This window comes from Capsicum annuum, chromosome 3 (assembly GCF_002878395.1).
Source record: "Capsicum annuum cultivar UCD-10X-F1 chromosome 3, UCD10Xv1.1, whole genome shotgun sequence".
Taxonomy (NCBI): Eukaryota; Viridiplantae; Streptophyta; class Magnoliopsida; order Solanales; family Solanaceae; genus Capsicum; species Capsicum annuum.
Genome location: NC_061113.1, coordinates 230,354,375 through 230,376,800, shown reverse-complemented (window position 1 = coordinate 230,376,800; position 22,426 = coordinate 230,354,375). Strand labels below are relative to the sequence as shown.

At 38.8% G+C, this 22,426-nt stretch overlaps 1 protein-coding gene across 5 annotated transcripts in view; it reads left to right on the top strand.

The window, feature by feature from the left end:
• Window positions 1-21,691, top strand: part of LOC107863108 (protein DEFECTIVE IN MERISTEM SILENCING 3) — a 35,387-nt gene extending 13,696 nt beyond the window's left edge. For 3 of the 5 annotated variants that reach the window (XM_016708883.2, XM_016708884.2, XM_016708885.2), the window contains exons 3-8: window positions 10,290-10,345; window positions 10,534-10,648; window positions 11,096-11,318; window positions 19,718-19,909; window positions 20,007-20,327; window positions 21,143-21,691. In XM_016708883.2, the coding sequence (XP_016564369.1) occupies window positions 10,290-10,345; window positions 10,534-10,648; window positions 11,096-11,318; window positions 19,718-19,909; window positions 20,007-20,327; window positions 21,143-21,368 (1,133 nt within the window). In that variant the 3' untranslated portion in view covers window positions 21,369-21,691. Of the gene's footprint in view, window positions 1-2,139; window positions 2,204-7,177; window positions 8,611-10,289; window positions 10,346-10,533; window positions 10,649-11,095; window positions 11,319-19,717; window positions 19,910-20,006; window positions 20,328-21,142 lie in introns of those variants that run through there. The other 2 variants (XM_047409450.1, XM_047409451.1) reach the window with 2 other exon arrangements.
• The last annotated feature ends 735 nt before the right edge of the window (window positions 21,692-22,426 follow it).

Sequence of the window (22,426 nt, the reverse complement as noted above, 5' to 3'; positions counted from 1 at the left end):
TCTACAGAGTGGCATTCTGACCGGCTATGTTGTATGAAACGAAGTATTAGCTAGTTAAGAACTCCCACATCCAAAGATTGAAGGAGGTAGAGATGAGGATGTTGAGATACATGTGTGGACTTATCAGGAGAGATAGGGTTAGAAATGAGGTTATTCGAGAGAAGGTGGGAGTGACTTTTGTGGAACACAAGATGCTGGGAACTGAGGTAGCGATGGTTCGAGCATGTGATGAGGAGGTACACGGATGCTCCAGTACGAAAGTGTGAGAGGCTAGCTACGGATGGTTCTAGGCGGGGTAGAGGTAGTCCGAAAAAATATTGGAGAAAGGTGATTAGGCATGACATGGAGCGATTACAGCTTACGGAGGACACGTCCCTTGATAGGAAGGTGTGGAGGACGTGAATTATGGTAGATGGTTAGTGGGTAGATGTAACACCCCGTAGCATTCTCGACTTAATACCACTCTTAGTAGTATGCATAGAGAACTTACAACCTGAAATTTTCTAAGTGATAAAAGACTTAGTCATAATTTTAAGCCCTTAACTTCAATGATTTTTAAATTGATCTTCCCGACCCCTAGACGTAGATTTTTGAGTTGATTCATGTTCAGGGGTGTAAAGGGGATGTCTCGGGAAAGTTTTGGATTTTTCGGACGAGGTTTGGGACGTGTTTGGATTTCGAAAATAGTGGGTCACCGGGATTGCACCGCGTCGCGGTGCCAATAATAATGGGCCACTTGACGCGTTGCAGTGAGGTCCCAAAACGGTTTTCAGTTGCGAATTTAAATTCCGAAGAACAGTCTCGTCTTTTTCCTCATAGCCCCAAATCGTGATAACAGTAGATTAACTCGTCATTAGGGGCATTATATGCCCAAAATTACTCATTTTCTCTCAAGAACTAAACCCTAACTCGTCCCCAAAGATCAAGAGTTCAACCTCTAAGTTCAAGATTTCAAGAAAAGAGTCAAGATTAGGGTTCCAATCTTCAAACTAAACAACATAAGGTATGTGGGACTATCCTTAAACTCCATGGGCATGGGTTTTATCGTTTTATCAAGTGTAGGGGTTTATAATCATGTTGCAAACTAAGGGTTTGAATATTGATTCAAAAAGCATGTCATGAACTCGTTTTGATGAAAGTGTACATATATAGTATTGAACTCTTTTTTTGTGGAAATCGAATTATAGCCCCTTATGTATATACATTTACAGTTTTGAAAAGCTTAATTGAGAGCATGAACAATGAATTCCCTCTCTTGTTACGAAACATTGTGTTTATTTGTATTTGTGAGTGATTTTGAATGCATGACCTAAGGTTTGAAATTAAGTTCCTTAACATTATGGTTTTTGACATGGTTTACGATATGATGAGAGGGAGTTTTCTTGCTATAACAATACTGTTTTCATTAAAAGAGAAGAATTGCATGTGATTGAATAATTGACAAGACCACCGCATGTTTAAGTCTTGCGAAAAGAGGGTAATTTCATAAGTTTTCTTGGGATTTCAAAATGATGACTCTCTTGTGATGTTATAAATCTTTGGTGGTCATTTGCATGTTTTGAATGAGGTGGGTTGTGAAACGGATATGATATGAACGACTTGCAAGTCTGGGTATGACGATACTCAGTGATGACATGCCCTAACATATTAAGCATCGAATGATTTTGTACATGAAACATGGTGTTTAAAGAACTAAAATTGGGCCTAAATAGAGGTAGATGGTTACCCGAAGAAGGCGTTTGAGTGTAAGGGCTCATCGCTGGCCGAGTTTTGCTGATTCGGGTGATATGATTAGCTATGACCAATGTTTACTTACCCTCGAGGCACTGGTATACTAAAATAGTGCAAACTTGGATTTGGGGGCTTGGCCGACGAGTAAATGACGGATCCATATTGCTCGTGGGTACTAGAAAAGTAGGGTGTACCATCTATCTCAAGAGTAAGACAAAGTGTTGAGTCATGATTCCAAGAAAGTATTTTTAAACTCTAAATTATTCCCATGTGTTTTACTTATCTTGTATGTAATGTTTTACAAAAAGCTCTCATCTATGTTGTGTAGTAAAAAAATGCTATTTTGGATTGTTTCACATACCAGTACAATCGTATTGAGTACAATCGTATTGACCCCCTATATTTCAGGATCTGAGCCTCAGTCTCGGGGTCCCGCTAAGCAGTAGATTGATTTGTCAGAAGTTTGCAGTTGGTGAGCCTCCCTTATTTCAGAAGGCCTTGTTTATGGAATAATTTAATTTGATTTTAGTTCATGGTTCGATTAGGGGCCTTGTCCTAGTTTTCAGACAAATGTTTTCGTATTGTTAGAGATTTCGTGGACTAGTGCTAGAAGTTCTTGAATGTTTATGAACTCGTATTCGTATTTATCAGTTGAAATAGAGAATGACCATGATTCCGTTTTGTTATATTCTTTCCCGCATTTCTTTACAGTTTATGAATTGTGTACATGATTGCCAGATAGAAAAGGGCGCTCGGGCCTTCATGGTTAGGGATGCTCGTTGCGGCCAGGACCTCGGTTCGGCTCATGACGGTAGAAATGCATCCGTAATAGTAGGGAGTAGTGCTTTATTTGTATCTGTGCCTGTAGTTTCTTGTTCGTAGTGTTCTGATGATGTTTGTTATTTCGAATAGATAGTTTTTAGTATTACTCTCTCGGTGTCTTGCTTCTTTTATTATCTAGCGGTGTGTTATCCCATTTTGTTGTTTATTCTTATGGTTTTTTGTTTGTTACACTGTTATCTGTCCTGAGCCGGGATCCATCGGAAACAACCTCTCTACTTCATCTGAGGTAGTGGTATGGATTGTGTATACTTTACCCTCCCCAGAACCCACTTTGTGGGAATATACGGAATATGTTATAATTTCATCAAAGAACATAAAGGTACATTTATTACAAATATCCCTAGGAGGACAGATCCAAAGGTTCCTTATGCAGATTCAGTCAGGACTAGCAAGTGACAATCAAAAGAAGCATCTGAATCTCTAGTCAGCAGCAACAACAACTCTATCAGCATCTCTGGCAGTGATGTTATTCAGGGAAATGGCTAATGGCTTGCTGGGAAGATGTTGAAATAATTTCATGGAATGTGAGGGGATTAAACTGTAGAGATAAAAGGTGATCAATAGTTTAGCTCAAATGTAAAACAGATGTCCTCTGCTTACAAGAAACTAAACTGGAAGGGGATACTAAGGAACTTATAAAGCAAGTGTGGTGAAACAGGAGAGTCAAGTATGGGCAACTGGAAAGCAGATGTCCTCTGGAAAGGGATACTATGGAACTTGTGGTGAAACAGGGGAGTCAAGTATGGGCAACGGGGGCAGGTGTTACTAGGGGAGGTATTTTGATATTGTAATGGCAAGACTTGGAGAAGTAGTGGAAGTTGGTGCTTATATGTTGACTTGTAGATTCAAGTCGACAAGTAATATTTTTAGTTGGCACATAACAGGGGTATATGCGCCAAATCGCAATCAGGAAATACAAGAAGTATGGTGGGAACTTGGGGTTGTTAGAAGTCTGTTTACTGAGGCTTGGGTGGTAGGTGGTGATTTTAATGTTGTTAGATATGCTTCGGAGAAGAAGAATTGCCCTAGAACATCTACATACATGGTTGAATTTTTTGATTTTATTGAGGATATGAAGTTGTTTGATCCTCAACTAGATGGAGAAGTCTCACCTCGACTAGGGTGAACAACCTGGAACCCTCTTCCAGGATTGACAGATTCTTATACTCTATTGAATGGGGAGAAAATTTCAATAATATCAAGACAGAGATACTTCCTAGAATCTATTCTGATCACACACCAATTGCGCTTCAGAGTTGCAGTTGGGAAAGACGAAGTCTTATTCTAAATTTGAAGGATGGTAGCTGGAAACTAAAGGGTTCAATGAGAAAGTTAAGGTTTTGTAGGATTCCATTATTATTAACGGAAGACCAGTTTATATTTTAGCAACCAAATTAAAATCTTTGAAGGCTAAATTGAAAGATCAGAGCTCAAGCACTTATGGGAACTTAGAGAAGAATAAAGATGTGATTCTGAGCAAAATTGCAGAGATTGATAATATTTAATAGAATAGATCTTTAAATGAAGAAGCGGCCATTTAGAAAGCTAATTTATCCGTGGAATTTGAAGATTATGCCAAAAAGGAAGAGAGAGCATGAAGACAAAGATCGTGAATATTATGGATTAAAGAGGATGATAAAAAACACAAAAGGTCTTTTAGAGAATTGCAAATACTCGAAAGAGGAATAATCACATCGATCATGTGCGTGGAAGCAGAAGATATTGTGGAGGTAGAGAACATTAAAAGGGAGACAATCATCACCTTCTATCAGAAACTCTACTCCGAAAATGAGAAGTGGAGACCCTATTACAACATGTACCAGTGTCCTACCAATTTCTGTGATGCAGAAGCGAGTCAGTTGAATTTTTTGAGGATTATTTTGATTCTCTTTGAGGCTATTTCGGGCCTTCATATTAATTGGAGAAAAAATTTTATTTTCCCAATTAATGAAGTGGCCTAGGATTCAACATTTGACTGAAATTTTGGGTGGAGAGATAGGTAAGATTCCAATAGTTCACTTAGGTGCAAAAAGTAAGTCAATAGTTAGATGGAGTGATGTCATAGAAAGATGTGAAAAAAGATTGACTAAATGGAAAGCCTAATACTTGTCTTGGGGTAGCAGATTGGTCCTAATCAACTTTGTCTTGGATGCCTTATCTACCTACTTGAAGCCATTATTTCTTCTTCCTGTTAATGTGGAAGAAATGATCGATGCTCTTAAGAGGAACTTTTTTGGCGAGGAGGAAAAAAGTTATCATTTAGTCAAATGGACACGTTAATTTTGGCCAAGAAAGATGGAGGGCTGGGTATCCGAAATTTGAGAAAGCAGAACTGAAGTCTCTTGATGAAATGGCTTTGGAGACTACCTAAGGAAGAGCATTCTTTATGGGGCATTGTGATTCAAGATAAGTATGAAAAGGAAGGTTTTTGGAGCACAAAAGAAGTAAACACCGCATATGACACAAGCTTGTGGAGATCAATCAGGAACTTGTGGCATGTATTCTTTGAAAGAATTAGTTTTAATGTGAAATGCAAGAGGCTCTTGTTCTGGGAAGATAACTGGCTAGGGAATGGAAGTCTTAAGCAATTGTTCCTTGACATTTATATTTAAATCAGCAACAGAATTCTACTTTACATGAAGTGTGGTCAAATCAAAGTTGAAACTTGACCTATAGAAGATTTTTTAAATCAACAACAAAATTCTACTTTGCATGAAGTGTGGTCAAATCAAGGTTGAAACTTGACCTATAGGAGATTGATGCAAGATTGGAAGTTGGAAGGATTAGTCAACTTTTACTGCACACTAGACCAATGCAAAGGGTTAGGAAGGAGAAGATTCCCTAAGATGGAAATGCCGCAACAAGGGAAATTTTACTTTTAAGTTTTGCCTTTAAGGACATGAATCAGATGGGTTCTCAGATCAGGTTTTTTTACCTCGAAAGCTTATTTGGAAAGTAAAAGTTTCATATAAAGTAGCTATTTTCACTTGGTTGGTCGTGAAGGAGGCTGTTTTATCTCGTGAGAACTTAATGAAGGGGGGAAAACATTTGTGCTCAAGATGTTATTTTTGTGAACATAATGCAGAGACAATTAATCATTTGTTTCTTCATTGTAAGGTGGTCAACCAACTTTAGAATCTATTTACCACCTTCATAGGCATAAGGTAGACGATGCCGGGAAGAACAGGGGAGGCACTAACTAGTTAGCATTTTGAGGGTGGTGGTAGCACTAACAAAGACAGATGGAGAATTGTCCCAGCAGTAATAGGTGGACCATTTGGAAGAGAAACTCTAGGTGTTTTTGAAGGCAACAGGTGCAGCTCGGAATATATAGATGACCCAGTTTATATAGTAGGCATCCTAGGATCCTTGTAAGATAAAATATGATTTAGTGTTAGTCTATTGCCTTTACTCTTTTGGATGTAGATTCAATGATGTAATTTTGGCTTCCAACTTTTGTGCTGATGATTTATATACCGTCTGTTACCATAATCAAAACAAGAGTTATAAAGCATGGGCTTTATGGCAAAAAGGCACAAAGGAGAAATAATATCGATATATATATGTGTGTGTGTGTGTGTATGTGTGTGCGTGTATAGATATGTTTAGTCCAAGACTAATAATTATAAGCATGAACGATAAATGTAAGAACAAAGAAATTGAAAAACAAAGTACGTAAAGTGAAATATCAATGTATAGTGTGGCCTCATCATAAGACCTTCATTGGCAAGGAAAAGTATGCCTTAGAACCTTGATGATGACATTGAAGTGCTAAATACATTTTTGTGTCTCGTTTTGTGGTTCTAGCGCGCTATGCTACCTTTTTTTTTTTTTTTGAGAAAATAACATTTGTATAAAAAAATCAGCACTTGGGTAGTGCAGAAAAAACCCCTTTACAATAGAAATAAAAGAAACTCCTGATCCTAGCATGACTCTAAAACTCCCAGGATATCTTCTGCTTCTATAGGAGATTTCTTTGTACACAAAAACACAAAAGCAAAATGCATCCATTTCTAATTCTCTTAACTGTCCTACTCCTATCTGCAAAATTTCTAGCATCCCTCTCCCTCTGGACAGTCTACCAAATGCAAGCTTGGGATGCTTCTCCAAATTCTCCTGCTCTTGGCTCCACTTCCTGCTTCTTCCCAACTACAAAGAGTGTCAACATTTTTGCTATGCATTGTCCATTGTATGCCTCTAAGATTGATAAAAATCTTCCATAGTTGATTAGTAATTCTACAATGTAAGAATAGGTGTCCCACTGTCTCAACTGCTTCTCCACACAGACCACAGTGTGTAACTAAGATGATATTCCTCTTCCTTAGGTTTTCATGTGTCAAGACTGCCTCTTTTGCTAATAGCCAAGAAAAACATGCCACCTTCAATGGTGTTTGAGCTTTCCAAATTTGTTTCCATGGCCAGATGTTGTTCAGCATATCAGTATCATTTAGGCACTTGTATCCTGAACATACTTTGTATGCTCTTTTATTGTGTCCATCCCATCTTTTAGCCCTTGGAATGTATCAAGACATTTGAGCAACTCAAGTGCTGAATACGTTTTGAGTCTTGTTTTAAGGTTTTAGCGCGCTATGCTACCTTTGCTTGGTTTTATTTATTGTGTTTGCATGTGAGGCAAAAACCCTAAACCCTAGCTTAAAATGTCGACTACTTATTCTAATATAATAATAAAGACTTGTTTGTATAAATGTGCTGAAAATGTTGTTCTTTTCATTTTTCTTTCTATAGTGGAAGATAGTTGCACGTAACAACAAACATATTATTAAAGGACTCTACCTTTGTTTCATTATTCTTGCGAACTAGAAATAAATCTTCATGCTAAAGCCTTGGTTTTTGTTTGCCAAGAAATTGGCGTGAACGAAACTCGCTTCGAATTTTGGCCAGGGTGATTGATTGTCAGAACATTTCGGCGGCAAGCCAGGGAAAAAATTGATGTATTGGGTTAATTTATTTAGGATGAGGACACGTGGCGCACTGTCTAACTGAAGGGTATATACGTACCCAAAGTTTGTTGACAATGGTACAAATAACCCAAAAGTATAACCGAGAGTATTTGCGTACCATATTTGATAGTTCAGGGGTACATATGGCCTATTTCTGTTTTCAAAATGAATTAGGATTAATGTGTCGGATCATAAATGAATTGGATTTTTAAAAAGGAGTAATTTTAAGTTTAAATTTAATGCTAAGAGTCCCTACTGGAAATATACTGGGTATGTTGTTGTTGTTGTAAATTTAATTCTAAGAGTAGCTATGGTATCATAGGTGGAAGGAGAATAATTTTGAACTATTTTTAGTACGTTGGGAACATTTTTGATGCACCCAAGGTCTCAGGTTCAATTTCTAGCAGAGACAAAAACACTAGGTGATTCTTCTCATCCGTCCTAGCCTTGGTGGACAAAGTTACCTCATACCTGTGGCAGTGGGAGGTGACAGTTATCTCGTGGAATTAGTGGAGGTGCACGAAAGTTGGCTCGTACACCACAGTCATAATAACATTTTTGATCATTTGAGGAAGTTAAACTATAGATTGTAAATGGGAGATCAGGCTGAATTTGGATCGATTAAGATGAGTTGAGTTAATAAATGAACGAGTTACTGACCCGCTCAAAAGTTATTTGGGTTGAAATGGCAGTCATTACCCTTCCCGCCCAACTTTTACTAAATTTTAATTGTTGTATTTGTTCTTTAATAATTTTTAGTACCTTACAAAAAATTTAACTTTTCATTATTATGACGATATACAATCAAACAAAAAAAATATTGTGAAAGTATTTCTAATCAATTTGGGCTAATATCTTTACAAATTTTAATGGGTTGAAATATGTAAGATTGAAATAGAAAGTATTGTACACGTACAGAGCGTGAGTCACTTTTAAGCATCAAATATAAGTGCCAAAAGGCTTTAATTCCCAAGCCCTATATTCTACTTTGTTGTCGGACTCACACTCATCGTTTCCATCCCCCTGACAGTGTCAATCTCACTCTCCTCGAAATCTCCGGTGAGACAAAGAGAAGGTGCAGCTTCTCCCTTTCCCTCTGTCTTTTACCTTTCGATTGTTTAGTGAATTAAAGGACTTTTCTACTCAATTGAAACATGCTCATTATGTCTTAATTATTTATTGAAGCAGTTAATTAATCTCCGTTAATCTAGGGCATCTAGGGGTTTTGGTAGAGCTTTTTACGATGTCTAACTGTATATCAATGTACATCATGATTATGCCGGAAGGAGGATTGTAGGATTTTGTGAAAATAGGAATTTACAAAGCAAGAGTTGGGCGGGTGAGGATAGTCAGGGGCGGATCTAGGGCTCTGCAAGGTTGTTCACCCGAATCCATGTGTAAAGTTTTCAACCATAGGATCTTGTCAAATATAGCATCTTCTAAAGGAAATTCGTATTTCCAGAATCTCCACAGAAGGAAAGAAATCTTAACTGGTAGCCCTTTAATTCTCACTGTCTTATATTGTATGCTTGTTTCCTTTCTTTGCCTTATCAACTGATATGCAGACCCACTGTAAATTTGCCTCTTGCATCTAGCTTCCAAAAAGATTAATCATTTGTTTCATGTACCTGCACCACATTTCTATCAGAGTCATGATTTATACCAGTAGCATGATATATTGCTCCTAATCCAGTCCAATTGTGCAGCTAGAAATGAGATTGCCCTTGTTTTTATGTATCAGTATTCGTTAAGCCTAGTAATGGCAAGTAAAACGAGATTACTTATTAAATGACATGTAACATGGGGTTGATCTTGTGGTTATGAAATAAATGAGGACTATTCAAGAACTGAGATTACTATTTAGTCCCTGCCTTATTTTATTTGGTTATATTAGCCCATTTAACTGCTCGCACTTCAGATATGGGAGAGTCATCTTTTTCGCAAGACATGCTACGGTGGTGACGTTGGCTAATTTAGCTGACTTGCCTGGATGTTAGTAGATAGGGTTCCTAGTGGTGGATGTTTGTCTGCTGGTATTCATTTGCGTACCAATCGAACTGTGGAAAACCTGAGTCTTGCTATTATCTTTTGATCTGTATAGGATAAATAGATTGATACTTAGTGCTGGAGATATGTACAATTAGCAACTTTACAAGGAAGTCCTACTATTATTTCATTTTTCACTTTACATTTATGTTGCCTGTGGTCTTCAAACAGATTCTGGATGCACTTGTGAGTAATTTTTTTTTGTCTTAACACAATAACCAATCCCTTGCAGTTCTCCTTTATCATTTTTTATTTTATATCTGCAACCTTAAGGGACTTAGCTTCAAAGCACTTCCATTAGTTAAAGTTGATGCTGGTATTTGAACTAGTACCTGAAGTTGTCAAGTTTGTTTTCCATTGCCCAATAGTTGGTCACACATTCTAATTTACTAAAAATGAGAGTTGTTAGATTAAACCTCAGCTTCAGCTTTGGCCTCTTTCCATCTGTATAGTATATCGGCTGCAAAAACTTTCACATCCTGTGGTAAAATCATAATGTTCAACCTTCATTGTGTATTTTCAGAAGAGAAATATGTTTTATGTTCCTTCTAAATGAAACAAAGATTAAAAAAATGGCAAGTACGATTTGCGCGTTACTATTACTTGTTACACTGTACTGTGGTGGGCACTCTAGGGCCTTATATTAGACACTTGCTGAATCTTTTCTTAATGAGCAACTCTAACTGATTAATTCCTCTATTTTTGCAGGCAATAGGAACACAATGCAAAGTGGATCTGTTGAGGCAGTTATCCGCCATTCCAAGGTTGTTAAGATTATGAAGATATGCATTTTATTTTATTTTATCATTAATGTATGCAGTATGCATAATAATCTTGATAGTAGGTATAGAGATATCTGCTTACAACCGTTATTTGAGATGATAATGCACATGATAATATATCGTGAAGTAGATGGGTCAATATTCATGTCTATATCATTTAATAACTGCAGAATCTTGAGGATGGCTTGAAGGAGATTGGTCTGAAAATCAAACATCACGAAGATAAAATTGGATTCTTAAAGGCTCGGATAAACACGTTGGATGATTCAATTTTGGATAAACAAGGTATTTCCTTCTTTTCAAGTTAATAGATGTGCTGTAAAATGCATGTGCAAAATTTTAAAAGATTACTGTAGTTATTTTGTTCTTTCAGTACCCTAGAATATAATGCTTTTACTCTTCTTTATGGGAAGGAAACAATCAAACATGGTAGGATTTTCATATCAAGGGTTGTCTTTCACATTTCAAGTAAATATGGATATTGTGATTGCCTTTAGCGCGAAATTTCATTGACAGAGGCCTAGTATGTTGTTCATGGATTTATTGTTGTGCATTGCCTGTTCATACTTGTAGCTTTGTTTTGAAAAAGAAAAAAGATAATTCTCGGTGTTGACTATTTAAAAGTACTCCATGTAGACTATCGCATTCAGTTTAATCTTCCTTCTTTCCCTTTCACGAATGCCTTTTCATGGTTTCTCTATTTTAATTTCGTGTGCTTGTGGGATATTGTAGTTGCTCTTTCCAAGATTCCTTCTGTAAGTGGAACTGGTTCTGCAAATTCCGAATCTTCCAATGGGCGGAATGAGGAGACCATTCAACAAATCTTAAGGTATGATAAATCTGCAGCTGGCATCTATTGCCAGCTGAAACCTCAGATTGATCATCATCCATCGATGAAGGACGTGATGGGAATTGTTGCTTTGCTTGGGAAGGTTGACGACGATAATCTCAGCAGGTATACGTAGAGTGATAAGTGGGTATTTGTAAGACTATCTATATATATATGTTAGTTTAAATTCTTGGAGATTGAACTCTGCCTTCAAGGGAAAAGAGTCAAGCGAATCGAAACATACGAAATTGGTAGTAGGCTGTGTAAATTGTTATTGAGGGATTAGTGTTTTTTCCATGTCTCCTCATTGGGTGTTTTGTATCCAAAAAGATTCCCGTCTCCACTCTCCAGAAATTTTAGATGCGTTTGCATTAATTTTCATCAAATTAATTAGATGTGTCTGTATAATAATAGGAAGACAATAGTAATCATAAATATTGATGATGATATTATTATTATTGCTATTTGTTAGAATATGAGTAGGAGAAAGAATGGTATATAGAATCCTGCTTGGAAAATGATTGTAATGTAGTGTCCTATTTGGAAAAGGATTGGAATTTAGTGTTCATAAATAGAATTTCACTGTAATAGTATAGAAACAAGACAAATCTTTTTTTGAGGATGGGAAACATGATAATTCAGTAATGTTCTTCTCTTACATTTCTCACAAGGTATTTGAGTCTCTAAGATTTTGGTAAACAATCAAAGAGCTTCCGCTGCTAACGGGCAGCTATTACCCATATATGCCGCCTGTCTGGCCAGTGATCATGTTAGCAAAAGTTGGGTCACCGTGCTTCTTTCCAGTGACTTCTTATATCTAATTTGCGTAGCATCGTGCATCTTTTCGGTCACTACTTTCTCATAGCTAATTTACGTAGCACCGTGTATCTTTCTGGTGAATACCTTCTCATATCTGATTTACGTAGCACCGTACATCTTTTCTGTGACTATTTTCTTATATCTGATTTGTGTAGCACCGTGCATCTCTCCAAACTCCTTTTTCATTTTTAATTTGTGTAGTACCGTGCATCTTTTCGGGCCACTTTCTCTCGTTTAGGTTGCGTATAACCGTGTCTTTACGGTGACTCCTCATATCTTATTTACGTAGTTTCAATTTTTGTCAGTGTTGTGCAAAAAAACCAACACGACCAAGAGGCCGAGCTGGCCCATCTAGTTTTTGCCAATTTTCTAGCAATAAATCAATTTTTCGGCGACGTTTACTACTTTTTCGGCCTCTTTTTCAGTTTTTCCTTTTCTACTAAGGTCGCCCAAACATCGGGAGCAGTCCTTAACCAGTTTTCTTACGTATATCTTCACCAAGTCTCTCACTAATCCTCGTATTATTTGCATCCATAACAATCTGGTATATATGACTTGTATGCATGTTGGGAAGTGTTAGAATATGAATAGGAAAATGAATAGTATATAGATTCCTACTTGGAAAAGAATTGTGATGTAGTGTCCTGTTTGGAAGAGGATTGGAATGTAGTATTCATAAATAGGGTTTCATTATGCACCCAAGGGTGTGGCCTAGTAGCTCAATGAAGTTATGTTGAGCACCTTAAGGTCTCAGGTTCAATTTCAACAGAGACAAACAGTAGGTGATTTTTTCTAATCTGTTCTAGTCTTGGTGGACAGAGTTACCTAATACATGATATTGGTGGAGGTGACAGGTATCCGTGGAATTAGTCGAGGTGTGCGCAAGTTGGCCCTGACACCACGGTTATCATAAATAATAATAATGATTAATAAATAAATAGGGTTTTACTGTAATAATGTAGATACAACAACATACCCGGTATATTCCCATAAAGTGGGCTCTGGGGAGGGTAAAGAGTACGCAGTCCATACCACTCAAGTGTAGAGAGGTTGTTTCCGATAGACCCTCGGCTCATGACCGATAACAAATATAACAAACAAAAAACATAAAAGCAAACAACAAGGGATATCACACCATAAGATAGTAAAGGAAACAAGACACCCATAAAGTAAGATTATAAACTAGCTATATGAAATCATAGGCATCACCATGAACAAGAGGCTACAAACAGAGCACTCTTCCTTACTATTACGAACGTACTCCTACCTCCTACCGGTCTACCCTAATCTGTGTCCTCCACACCTTCCTATCTAGGGTCATGTCCTCCGTAAGCTGTAACCGCCCCATGTCCTGCCTAATTACCTCCCTCCAATATTTCTTCGGCCTACCTCTACCCCGCCTAACACTATCCATAGCCAGCCTCTCGCACTTCCGGACTGGAGCATCCATGTCCCTCTTTATCACATGCCCGAACCAACGTAACCTTACTTCTCTCATCTTGTCCTCCACCGAAGTCATTCTCGCCTTCTCTCGAATTGTCTCATTTCTAACTCTGTCCCTCCTGATAAGTCCACACATCCATCGCAACATCTTCATCTTTGCCACCTTCAACTTTTGGATGTGGAGTTCTTAACTGGTCAACACTGTGCTCCATACAACATATTCGGTCGGACTGCCACTCCATAGAATTTACCTTTAAGCTTAGGAGGCACCTTTTTATCACACAAAACTCCCGATCTCTTGCATGCGCGTATTATAAGGAAGAAGACCTTGCTTGCTATTCCTTATTCTTGATAGCACAGGAAAGAGAGATTCTGGAATCTCTTAACTTCACCGCTATGCACCTTTCAAACATATTTTCCTTACTCCAAAAGCGAAGGCGAGCCTTCATTTCAACCACGCTGTACCAATACGGTGCGTGACTTCCTCGTGAATCTCACCATTCCCCCCCGTATTATAGACCCAAGTACTCCATCTTGGTCCTGCTCAATTTAAATCCTTTAGACTCAAGGGTCTATCTTCAAACCTCCAACTTATCGTAATAATATAGATACAAATGCAATAATATTTTTCTCTTATATTTCTCACACTATCATTTACATTTTTGTTATACTTTTATCCTTTTCATCATTTACTTTGTACAAATTGACCTGGGAATAGACCTTTGTTCAAAAAACTACCTGAAGTTGATACGGTGAAGTTAAATAAGATACAACAACATACCCAGTGTATTACAAACATGGGGTTTCTGGGGAGGGTAAAATGTACATAGTTCATACCACTACCTCTGAAAAAGTAGAGAGGTTTCCAATAAACCCCTAACTCAGGACAAAAACATAGTAAACAATGTTGTAATAAAACATCAAACATGATAAAATAACAGAAATAAGACACCCACAAAGTAGTACTATACACTATCAAACCGAAAGCACACACCTCGCCCAAACCCTCCTAACTAGAAACTCCAACCTACGTGCATAGCCCTACGACTGCTAGCATGGCTACACCAAAGCAATCCTATCTAGTAGCTATGACTCACTCACACGAACTAGTCCTCTAACCTAATTGCGTCCTCCATACCTTCCTATCTAGGGTCATGTCCTCAGTAAGCTGGAACTGCTCCATGTCATGTCTAATCACCTCTCTCCAGTATTTCTTCGGCCTACCTCTACCTCGTCTGAAACCATTCATGGCCAACCTCTCACACCTACAAACTGGGGCATCTGTGCCCCTCCGGATCACATGCCCAAAACATCTCAACCTTGTTTCCCGCATCCTGTCTTCCATCGAAGCCACTCCTACCTTCTCCTAGATAGTCTCATTCCTAATCCTATCTCTCTTAGTAAATCCACACATCCAACACAACATCCTCATTTTTGCTACCTTCAACTTTTGGATGTGAGAGTTCTTGACTGGCCAACACTCCGCTCCGTACAGCAAGGCTGGACGGACTGCCACTCTATAGAATTTGCCTTTAAGCTTGGGAGGCACCTTTTTTCACACAAAACTCCCGAGGCGAGCCTTTATTGCATCCACCCTGCCCCAATACGGTAAGTGACATCCTCATCAATCTATCCATTCTCCTGAATCATAGTCCCAAGATACTTAAAACTATCACTTTTACAAACAATTTGGGAATCCATTTTCACTACCACCTTGTCCTGATGCGTCAAATCATTAAACTTGCATTCCAAGTACTCCGTTTTGGTCCTACTCAACTTGAACCCTGTAGACTCCAGGGTTTGTCTTCAAACCTCCAATTTATCATTATCACCCCCACCCCTCGAGTCTCATTAATCAAAACTACATCATTCACAAATAGCATACACCACACCTCTCCTTGAATACGCCGCGTCAAAACATTCATCACCAAGGTGAATAAAAATGGGCTAAAGTTGATTCCTGGTGCAACCCAGTCAAAATAAGGAAATGCTTTGAATCTCCCCCCACTGTCCTTACTCGTGTCTTGCTCTATCCTACATGTCCTTAATTGATCTAATGTACACCAAAGGGACCCCTGTAGCCTCCCAGCATCTCCAAAGAACCTCCCTAGGTACTTTGTCGTACGCAGTCTCCAGGTCAATGAACATCATGTGTAAGTCTCTCTTCCTCTCCCTATACTGCTCCACTATTCTCTGCACAAGGTGAATTGTCTCTGTCATCGAGCAACCGGGCATAAATCCAGATTGATTCTCAGAAATAGACACGATCCTCCTCAACCTCCGCTCGATCACCCTCTTCCAAATCTTCATAGTGTGACTCAACAACTTAATACCCATGTAGTTGTTGCAACTCTGAATGTCACCCTTGTTCTTGTATATAAAGGAATCATCGTACTCTATCTCCAAGCCTCGGGCATATTCACAGTCCTGAAAATGCGATTAAACAATTCGGTCAGCCACCTTAAACCTGCCTCGCCGGTATACTTCCAAATATCCACCGGGATCTCGCCAAGCCCGTCGCCCTACCCCTATGCATCCTACGAATAGCCTCTTTGACCCCCTCAACCTTTATACGTCTATAATAACAGAAATCACGACACCCCTTTGAGTATTCCAACTTCCCCTAACACGATGTCTTTGTTGCTCTCGTCATTCAAGAGTATGGGAATACGGCTGCCACTTTCTCTTAACGTGCACGTCCTCCACCAATACTCTGTCATCCTTCCCTTAATGCACTTTACTTGGTCAAGGCCACGGGCCTTTCACTCCCTAGCCTTAGCAAGCCTATACAACCTCTTTTCCCCGCCTCTCTCCTCTAATCCCGCATACAAGCTTTCGAAAGTTGTTGTGTTAGATGTCGTAACCGCTAACTTAGCCTTTTTCCTAGCTAACTTGTAATCCTTCCTGCTTGCCTGCTTCTCCTCTTCATCCTTACTCTCAACCATCTTAGCATAAGCCACCTTCTTAGTCTCCACCTTCTTTTTTAACTTCTCCGTTCCACCACCAGTCCTCCTGGTGCTGGCGAGACCGTCCCCTTGATACACCAACATCCCTTTTGTCTCCTTGATGCAACTGGCAGTCTTATCCCATATACTATCCATGTCCCCCCTACACTCTCACACCCTCATCGCCGCCAACTTCTCTCCCATCTCCAGAGCACTAATCGGAGTCAAGCCACCCCACTTAATTTTGGGTCGACCCTCCTCGCCCCTCCTCTTCTTGCCCTTCTTGATAACCAAGTCCATCATCGAAAGGTTCTCACCAGGAATAACCTTACAATCGTTACACATCGCTTTGTCCCCTTTTCTAAGCAGCAAAAAGTCAACTGGAGTCCTGGATACCGTGCTTCGGAAAGTAATCATGTGATCCTTCTTCTTCAAAAAGCTCGAATTCACTACCACCAACTCAAAGGCCCTCGCAAAATCCAAAAGAGCAACTCCCTCTTCATTCCTATTCCCGAAACCAAAGCCTCCATGCACATCGTCATAGCCTCTCAGTAATGACCCGATATGCCTATTGAAATCCCCTTCTATGAAAATCTTCTCAAAGCTTAGCATACCTCTCACCACCTCGTCCAAAACCTCCCAAAATCTCTTCTTCTCCTCCTCGTCCAAGCCTACCTTTGGTGCATAGGCGCTACAAATGTTCAGTGTAAACCCTCCAATGACCAACTTAATTGTCATCAACCTATCGCTGACCCTCTTAACCTCTACTACCTGCCCCCTAAACTCTTTGGCTATTAAGATACCTACCCTATTCCTACGCCTCTCGCTTCCTGAGTACCAAAACTTATACCCATCCACATCCCTAGCCTTAGAACCTACCCACTTAGTCTCCTGGACATATGCTATATTGATCCTCCGCTTTCTAAGAATCTTTACGAGCTCTTTGGACTTACCCTGAAGGGTCCCTATATTCCAAGACCCTACCCTCAACCTATTAGCTCTCGCATCACGCTTACCCCTGCTACCCCTCACACCATACCCCAAACTTGACCCTACATCGAACCCTGACCCTAACTCCAACCCGGCCCTCCCCCTTCTCTCACACCCGAAACAGACCCCAACCCCCTAAGACACGGCCCTAGCCTACCATCAACTACCAAAGCCACTAATCAAAATGAAATACAGAAATAGAAACAGAAGGCACACACAAAGCACACTATAAGGCCAAATAAACATAAACAACAATCAATAAACACCAGAGTACGAAAGTAGACAGTCCCAAGCAAAGTGAAAAAAGTTAGGAGACAAGAAATAGTGAGATAGAATAAAGATTAAAAGTTAGAATCACCGGGATACACTTAGCGATCAAGGGCTCTTCTCTTGCTTGCTTTGTTGGATTCCGGCAAAAATTGGTGCAGAAATTGGTCGCCGGATAAAATCTGGTTTGGAAATTGCCAGGCTTGGTGGAACAAGAACCTGTTTTTCTGGACCCGCCGGAGGGACCATCTGAGGTCGTCGGATAAACCCGACCTAAACATTTATGGACAGATCTACCCCCCTTTTTTTTGACTTTCGCCTGTGACTAGTGCGGTTCGCTGACTGTCCGTCGCCGGAGTCAAAGCGGTGGAAGCGCGAACTTGCCGGCGAGAGAAACGAGAAGAGAGAAAGGGATGGCGTCGATGGAGTGGGCGCGGTCACGTCTATTGACGTTAGAAGCGTTAGAGAGAAGGAGAGCTCAAGAGAGAGAAGAGAGAGAAACAATTTCCTTTTCAGGCAACTGAAAAGCAAAAAAGACCAACCAAAAACTTATCATCCCTTTTTTTTTTACCTTCAGCCAACTATAAAAAGAGGGTTAAAGATTTTATTTGGATTTAGGAGTAGGAGATGGTGAAAAGAGACTGTTTCAAAGTCCAGACGAACTTCTCTCCTGCCATCAGTTGTTGGTCATCCCTGTTCCTCTTTCTCTCTCATTTCTTTTCTTCTATATCTTGTCGTTTGTTTTCTTCATCCTTAGCAAATGGTGAAAGGGGCCTTCTGATTTTATTGCTTTTACGACCTGATCAAAAGAAAGGGGCCTTCTGAATTTCCTGTGTTGAGTCACCAGAAGGCACTGGTCCAAATCTGACCTATCTCCCATAAAGGAATGTTTTGCATATCATATGTGTACATTATTATATGAGCTTTCCTTAGATTTGATCAGAAAATGTGTAAGACATTGGTGATGATACTCAGATATTAGAGTGGGTTTTGAATCCTAATTAAATTCTCTAGTCTCTTGCACTATCTTACAAACTTATAAAAGAAATCTAGTCTCTTGCACTGTCTTACAAACTTGTAAAAGATAGCTAGTCTCTTGTATCGTCTTATTTTTTGATCTTTTGTCTTATAGCTGGAAAATGGCTGTCTTTCATCGTCTTATTTTTTGGCCTTTTGTCTTGTAGCTGGAAAATGGCTATCAAGTCATGCATGGTTTGAAATCATGGAACATATTAGTGTGGGAGCATCTAGTCCATCTTAACTCTTCTTTGTTATGAGATGATTCAGTTTCTTCTTTTTATTTTAGTAGATGAAGATGTATTTTTGCTTGTTACACGTGTTTTGTTTCACGTCTATGTAGGGTCAAAGCATATACCAAATCATAATTATGTTCCATTCTTAGGGGAATAAGGTGTTTTAATGGTAAGAACTTAAGGGGAAAGGGAAACAAGTGGTTATAGTTGCCAACAAGCCCTTAGCATGTGGAGACTCTTTTTGTATGCCTAAAGTTAGGTCTTGTCGGGAAGTACGATTGGAATCTGAATAGTTCTTTAGATTTTGAGAATAGAAGATTACAGAAGCATGGCGTTTAAAGAATGTTAAAGAGTGGATAAGAGTCCCATATTGGCTGGGGAATTGACGGGTGGTTTGCAATATATGGACTTGGGCAATCCTCCTCGCATAGCTTGCTTTTGTGGTTGAGTTAGGCCGAGCTGCCATATCTTTTCATGATATCAAAGCCAGGTCAATCCCTATTTGGGCTGCCGGTCCATGCTCCCGTTGGGCCTGGCGTGAAGGGGGTGTTAAGAGTCCGACATTGGTTGGTAATGGACCGGTGGTTTGCATATATGGACTTGGTCTATCCTCCCTCGTGAGCTAACTTTTAGGGTTTAATTAGGTTCAGGTGTCTTATCTTTACAAAGAAGTAGGCAGATAGTGAACAATTCACTGTACTTTTAAAAAAAAAAAATTTAAAAAGGAAGCTCACTGTACTTACTAAAAAAAAGGAAGTTCACTGTGTTATTATTATTATTGACATTTGTCTTAATATCTGAAATCCAGGATTCTCTCTGATTATCTTGGGCTACAAACCATGCTAGCCGTTGTTTGCAAGACACATGATGAACCTAAAGCACTGGAAACATATGATAAGGCTGGTTTGATTAATAAAAGTTCTGGTCTTCATGGACTTGGAGCTTCAATGGGGAGACCTTTGGATGACCAATTTCTTGTAATCTGTCTTGACAATCTTAGGTTTGTGATTATGGTGATTTTGTCTTGCTATTGCTGCCCATATTTTTTAGCACTTCCTTACTCTCTTTACTTTTTCGTTGTTGGCTTATCATTTTAGTCCATACACTGGTGAATTTATTGCCGGTGACCCTCAGAAGAGGCTTGCCATAAAGAAGCCAAGATATCTCAATGAAGAAACTCCTCCTGGTTTTCTTGGTTTCGCTGTCAATATGATCGATATTGATGATGCGAACTTATATTGTGTGACAAGCACTGGTCATGGGCTGAGAGAGACCCTCTTCTACAAACTTTTCTCACGGTTGCAAGTATACAAAACAAGGGCAGACATGCTGCAGGCACTACCTGTTATAACTAATGGAGCCGTATCGTTGGATGGTGGAATAATTAAGAGTGATGGTGTATTTGTCCTAGGCGAGAGGTAAAGAGACTTGTCTTAAATGGTTTCTTTATTTCATTCATTAATTTTTCTCTCATTTTATAATTCAACTTGTTTGTGAAGACACCTAAAGAATTGATTGCCTATTAACTTGCTTCATGTTGAGTATCAAGTAATATACTTGATCTCTAACTTTGCCCTTTAAGTGGAAACCTGGTGTTATTTTGTGACCATGTTGCTTGACCTTTGTGGAGTTCAAACTTTCACAAAATTCCTCAATCTGTATAGAATGGTGTATGAAAGCATGTTCTTCGATTCCTTTCACATCTAAAAGCAAATCTTCTACGCGTAGCCTTTGTTACATTTGTTTTTGTATTGCATATTCAGTTCAAAATAATTAACAGGCCACTAGCATCTTTAGTGAATCGTTATCCTAAAGGGAAAAAAAGAAGAGAAGAGCCTACAGCATATTTTTGAAGTTAATCAGGAAAATTAATCTATAATATAATTTCTGGGGAGGAGTATTCAGAATTTTTCATGGTCGAAGTCTACAACACAGTTTAGATTTACCTGAATGCCTTCTGTCAATTATTTATATCATAATCTCACTGTCTCCTAGGAGCTGTTTTTAATCCTATGTTTATAGATCAGATGTATTTGAGTTCATATGTCAATATTAGATGTGTTTGAACTAGCAGCAGACTTTATTTTTCTTGTTGATTGCATCACAGAGTCAATATCCTCTCTACCTTCCCTAAGTAAGGGTAAGGCTGTGTATTACACTGGGTATGTTGTTGTTTGTATTGCATCACTGAATCTTTCGGGTTCATTCTTTTTTGTTTACATTTTATGTAAAGGGTAGTAGAGATCAAATTTCCGAAGAGTTCCGGAAGGTCAAAAATACCTGAAGACTACTTCGTCATTGTGAGCGAAATGAAGGAGCTGAAGTGGGAAAGGGCAAGATATGTTGAAGATTTACAGAGAGAACAAGTATTGCTGGACAATGCACTGTTCATCTTTGAGAAAAGGAAAGAAGAGTTTGTCAATTTTCTCAAAGATAGCTCAGCCTTGTTACCGCGGTAATTAATTGAGTGTGTCTAGTTAGACCATTCATGCTAGTCAATGGTGTTTACCTAATAGTTTGTGGTGTTGATGTAAAGCAAATATAAAGTCATCTCTGAGTTGATTTAGATAAAAGCTTGAGCATTTTTAACTCTATCCTCGATGTCCTTACATCCTGCTTGAATTGATTAAGGATGTCATTTGATAACTTCAAACAATGCTTCCATTTATCATGCTAGCGGAGAGCTCTGCATGGAAATAGATGTTTTTTTTTCCCTGGGAACTCTTAAGCTTGTGCTTAATTTAGTATGACAGTTATAGATGTTCTCTTTGTGTAGTCTTAAGATGTGGAGATATAGAAAGTGAGATGCTAAACATTGGTAATTTTGGCTACTGCAATTTCATGAGAAAGGGACGAAAAATGTTTTTCTAGAATGCAGTAAAATTGTCCTTTTGCAATTAGAGATGTTCATATTTGCCAAATTCTCATATTCCAACCTCATTACAGATGAGGGAGAACACATTTGCTTCAATTTGTACTGGAATATTTAAGTAACAAGTAAATTGTTGGCATCTAAATATTTGCTTCGTTGTATTTGGAGTTAAAAAAAAAGTATTTGGAGTCCTCAAGTGGCAATATCTGAAATTGTTGACATTGTTAGGCAAGACAAATGAGCAGCTTGGGAAGGATCTTTTGCATTAAAAGAAAGGTTTAATTTATCTAAACTTCTGCTGAAGCAATTTGTTTAGTAGTTCAGATATTAAATAGTTGTTATAAATGGATTTACATCATATTGAATGTCATTCAAGATCTATCAAGATCTACTTTGATATCTATTAGGATTTGAAGCATCCGTCTTTTACTCAGATTAGGAGTAAATTTTTCCTATAAATAGAGGGGTTTTGTTCATTGTATTGACAATCTTATGATCTCTCATCCCTCAAGAGAAGAAATAAGAATCACTCTCTCCACTCTTCTTCTTTATTCTTTCTTATTTTATAACACGTTATCAGCATGAAGTCTCTTACCAATTGAGATCTGCACGAAGTCTCTTACCAATTGAGATCTGTTCGGTAAA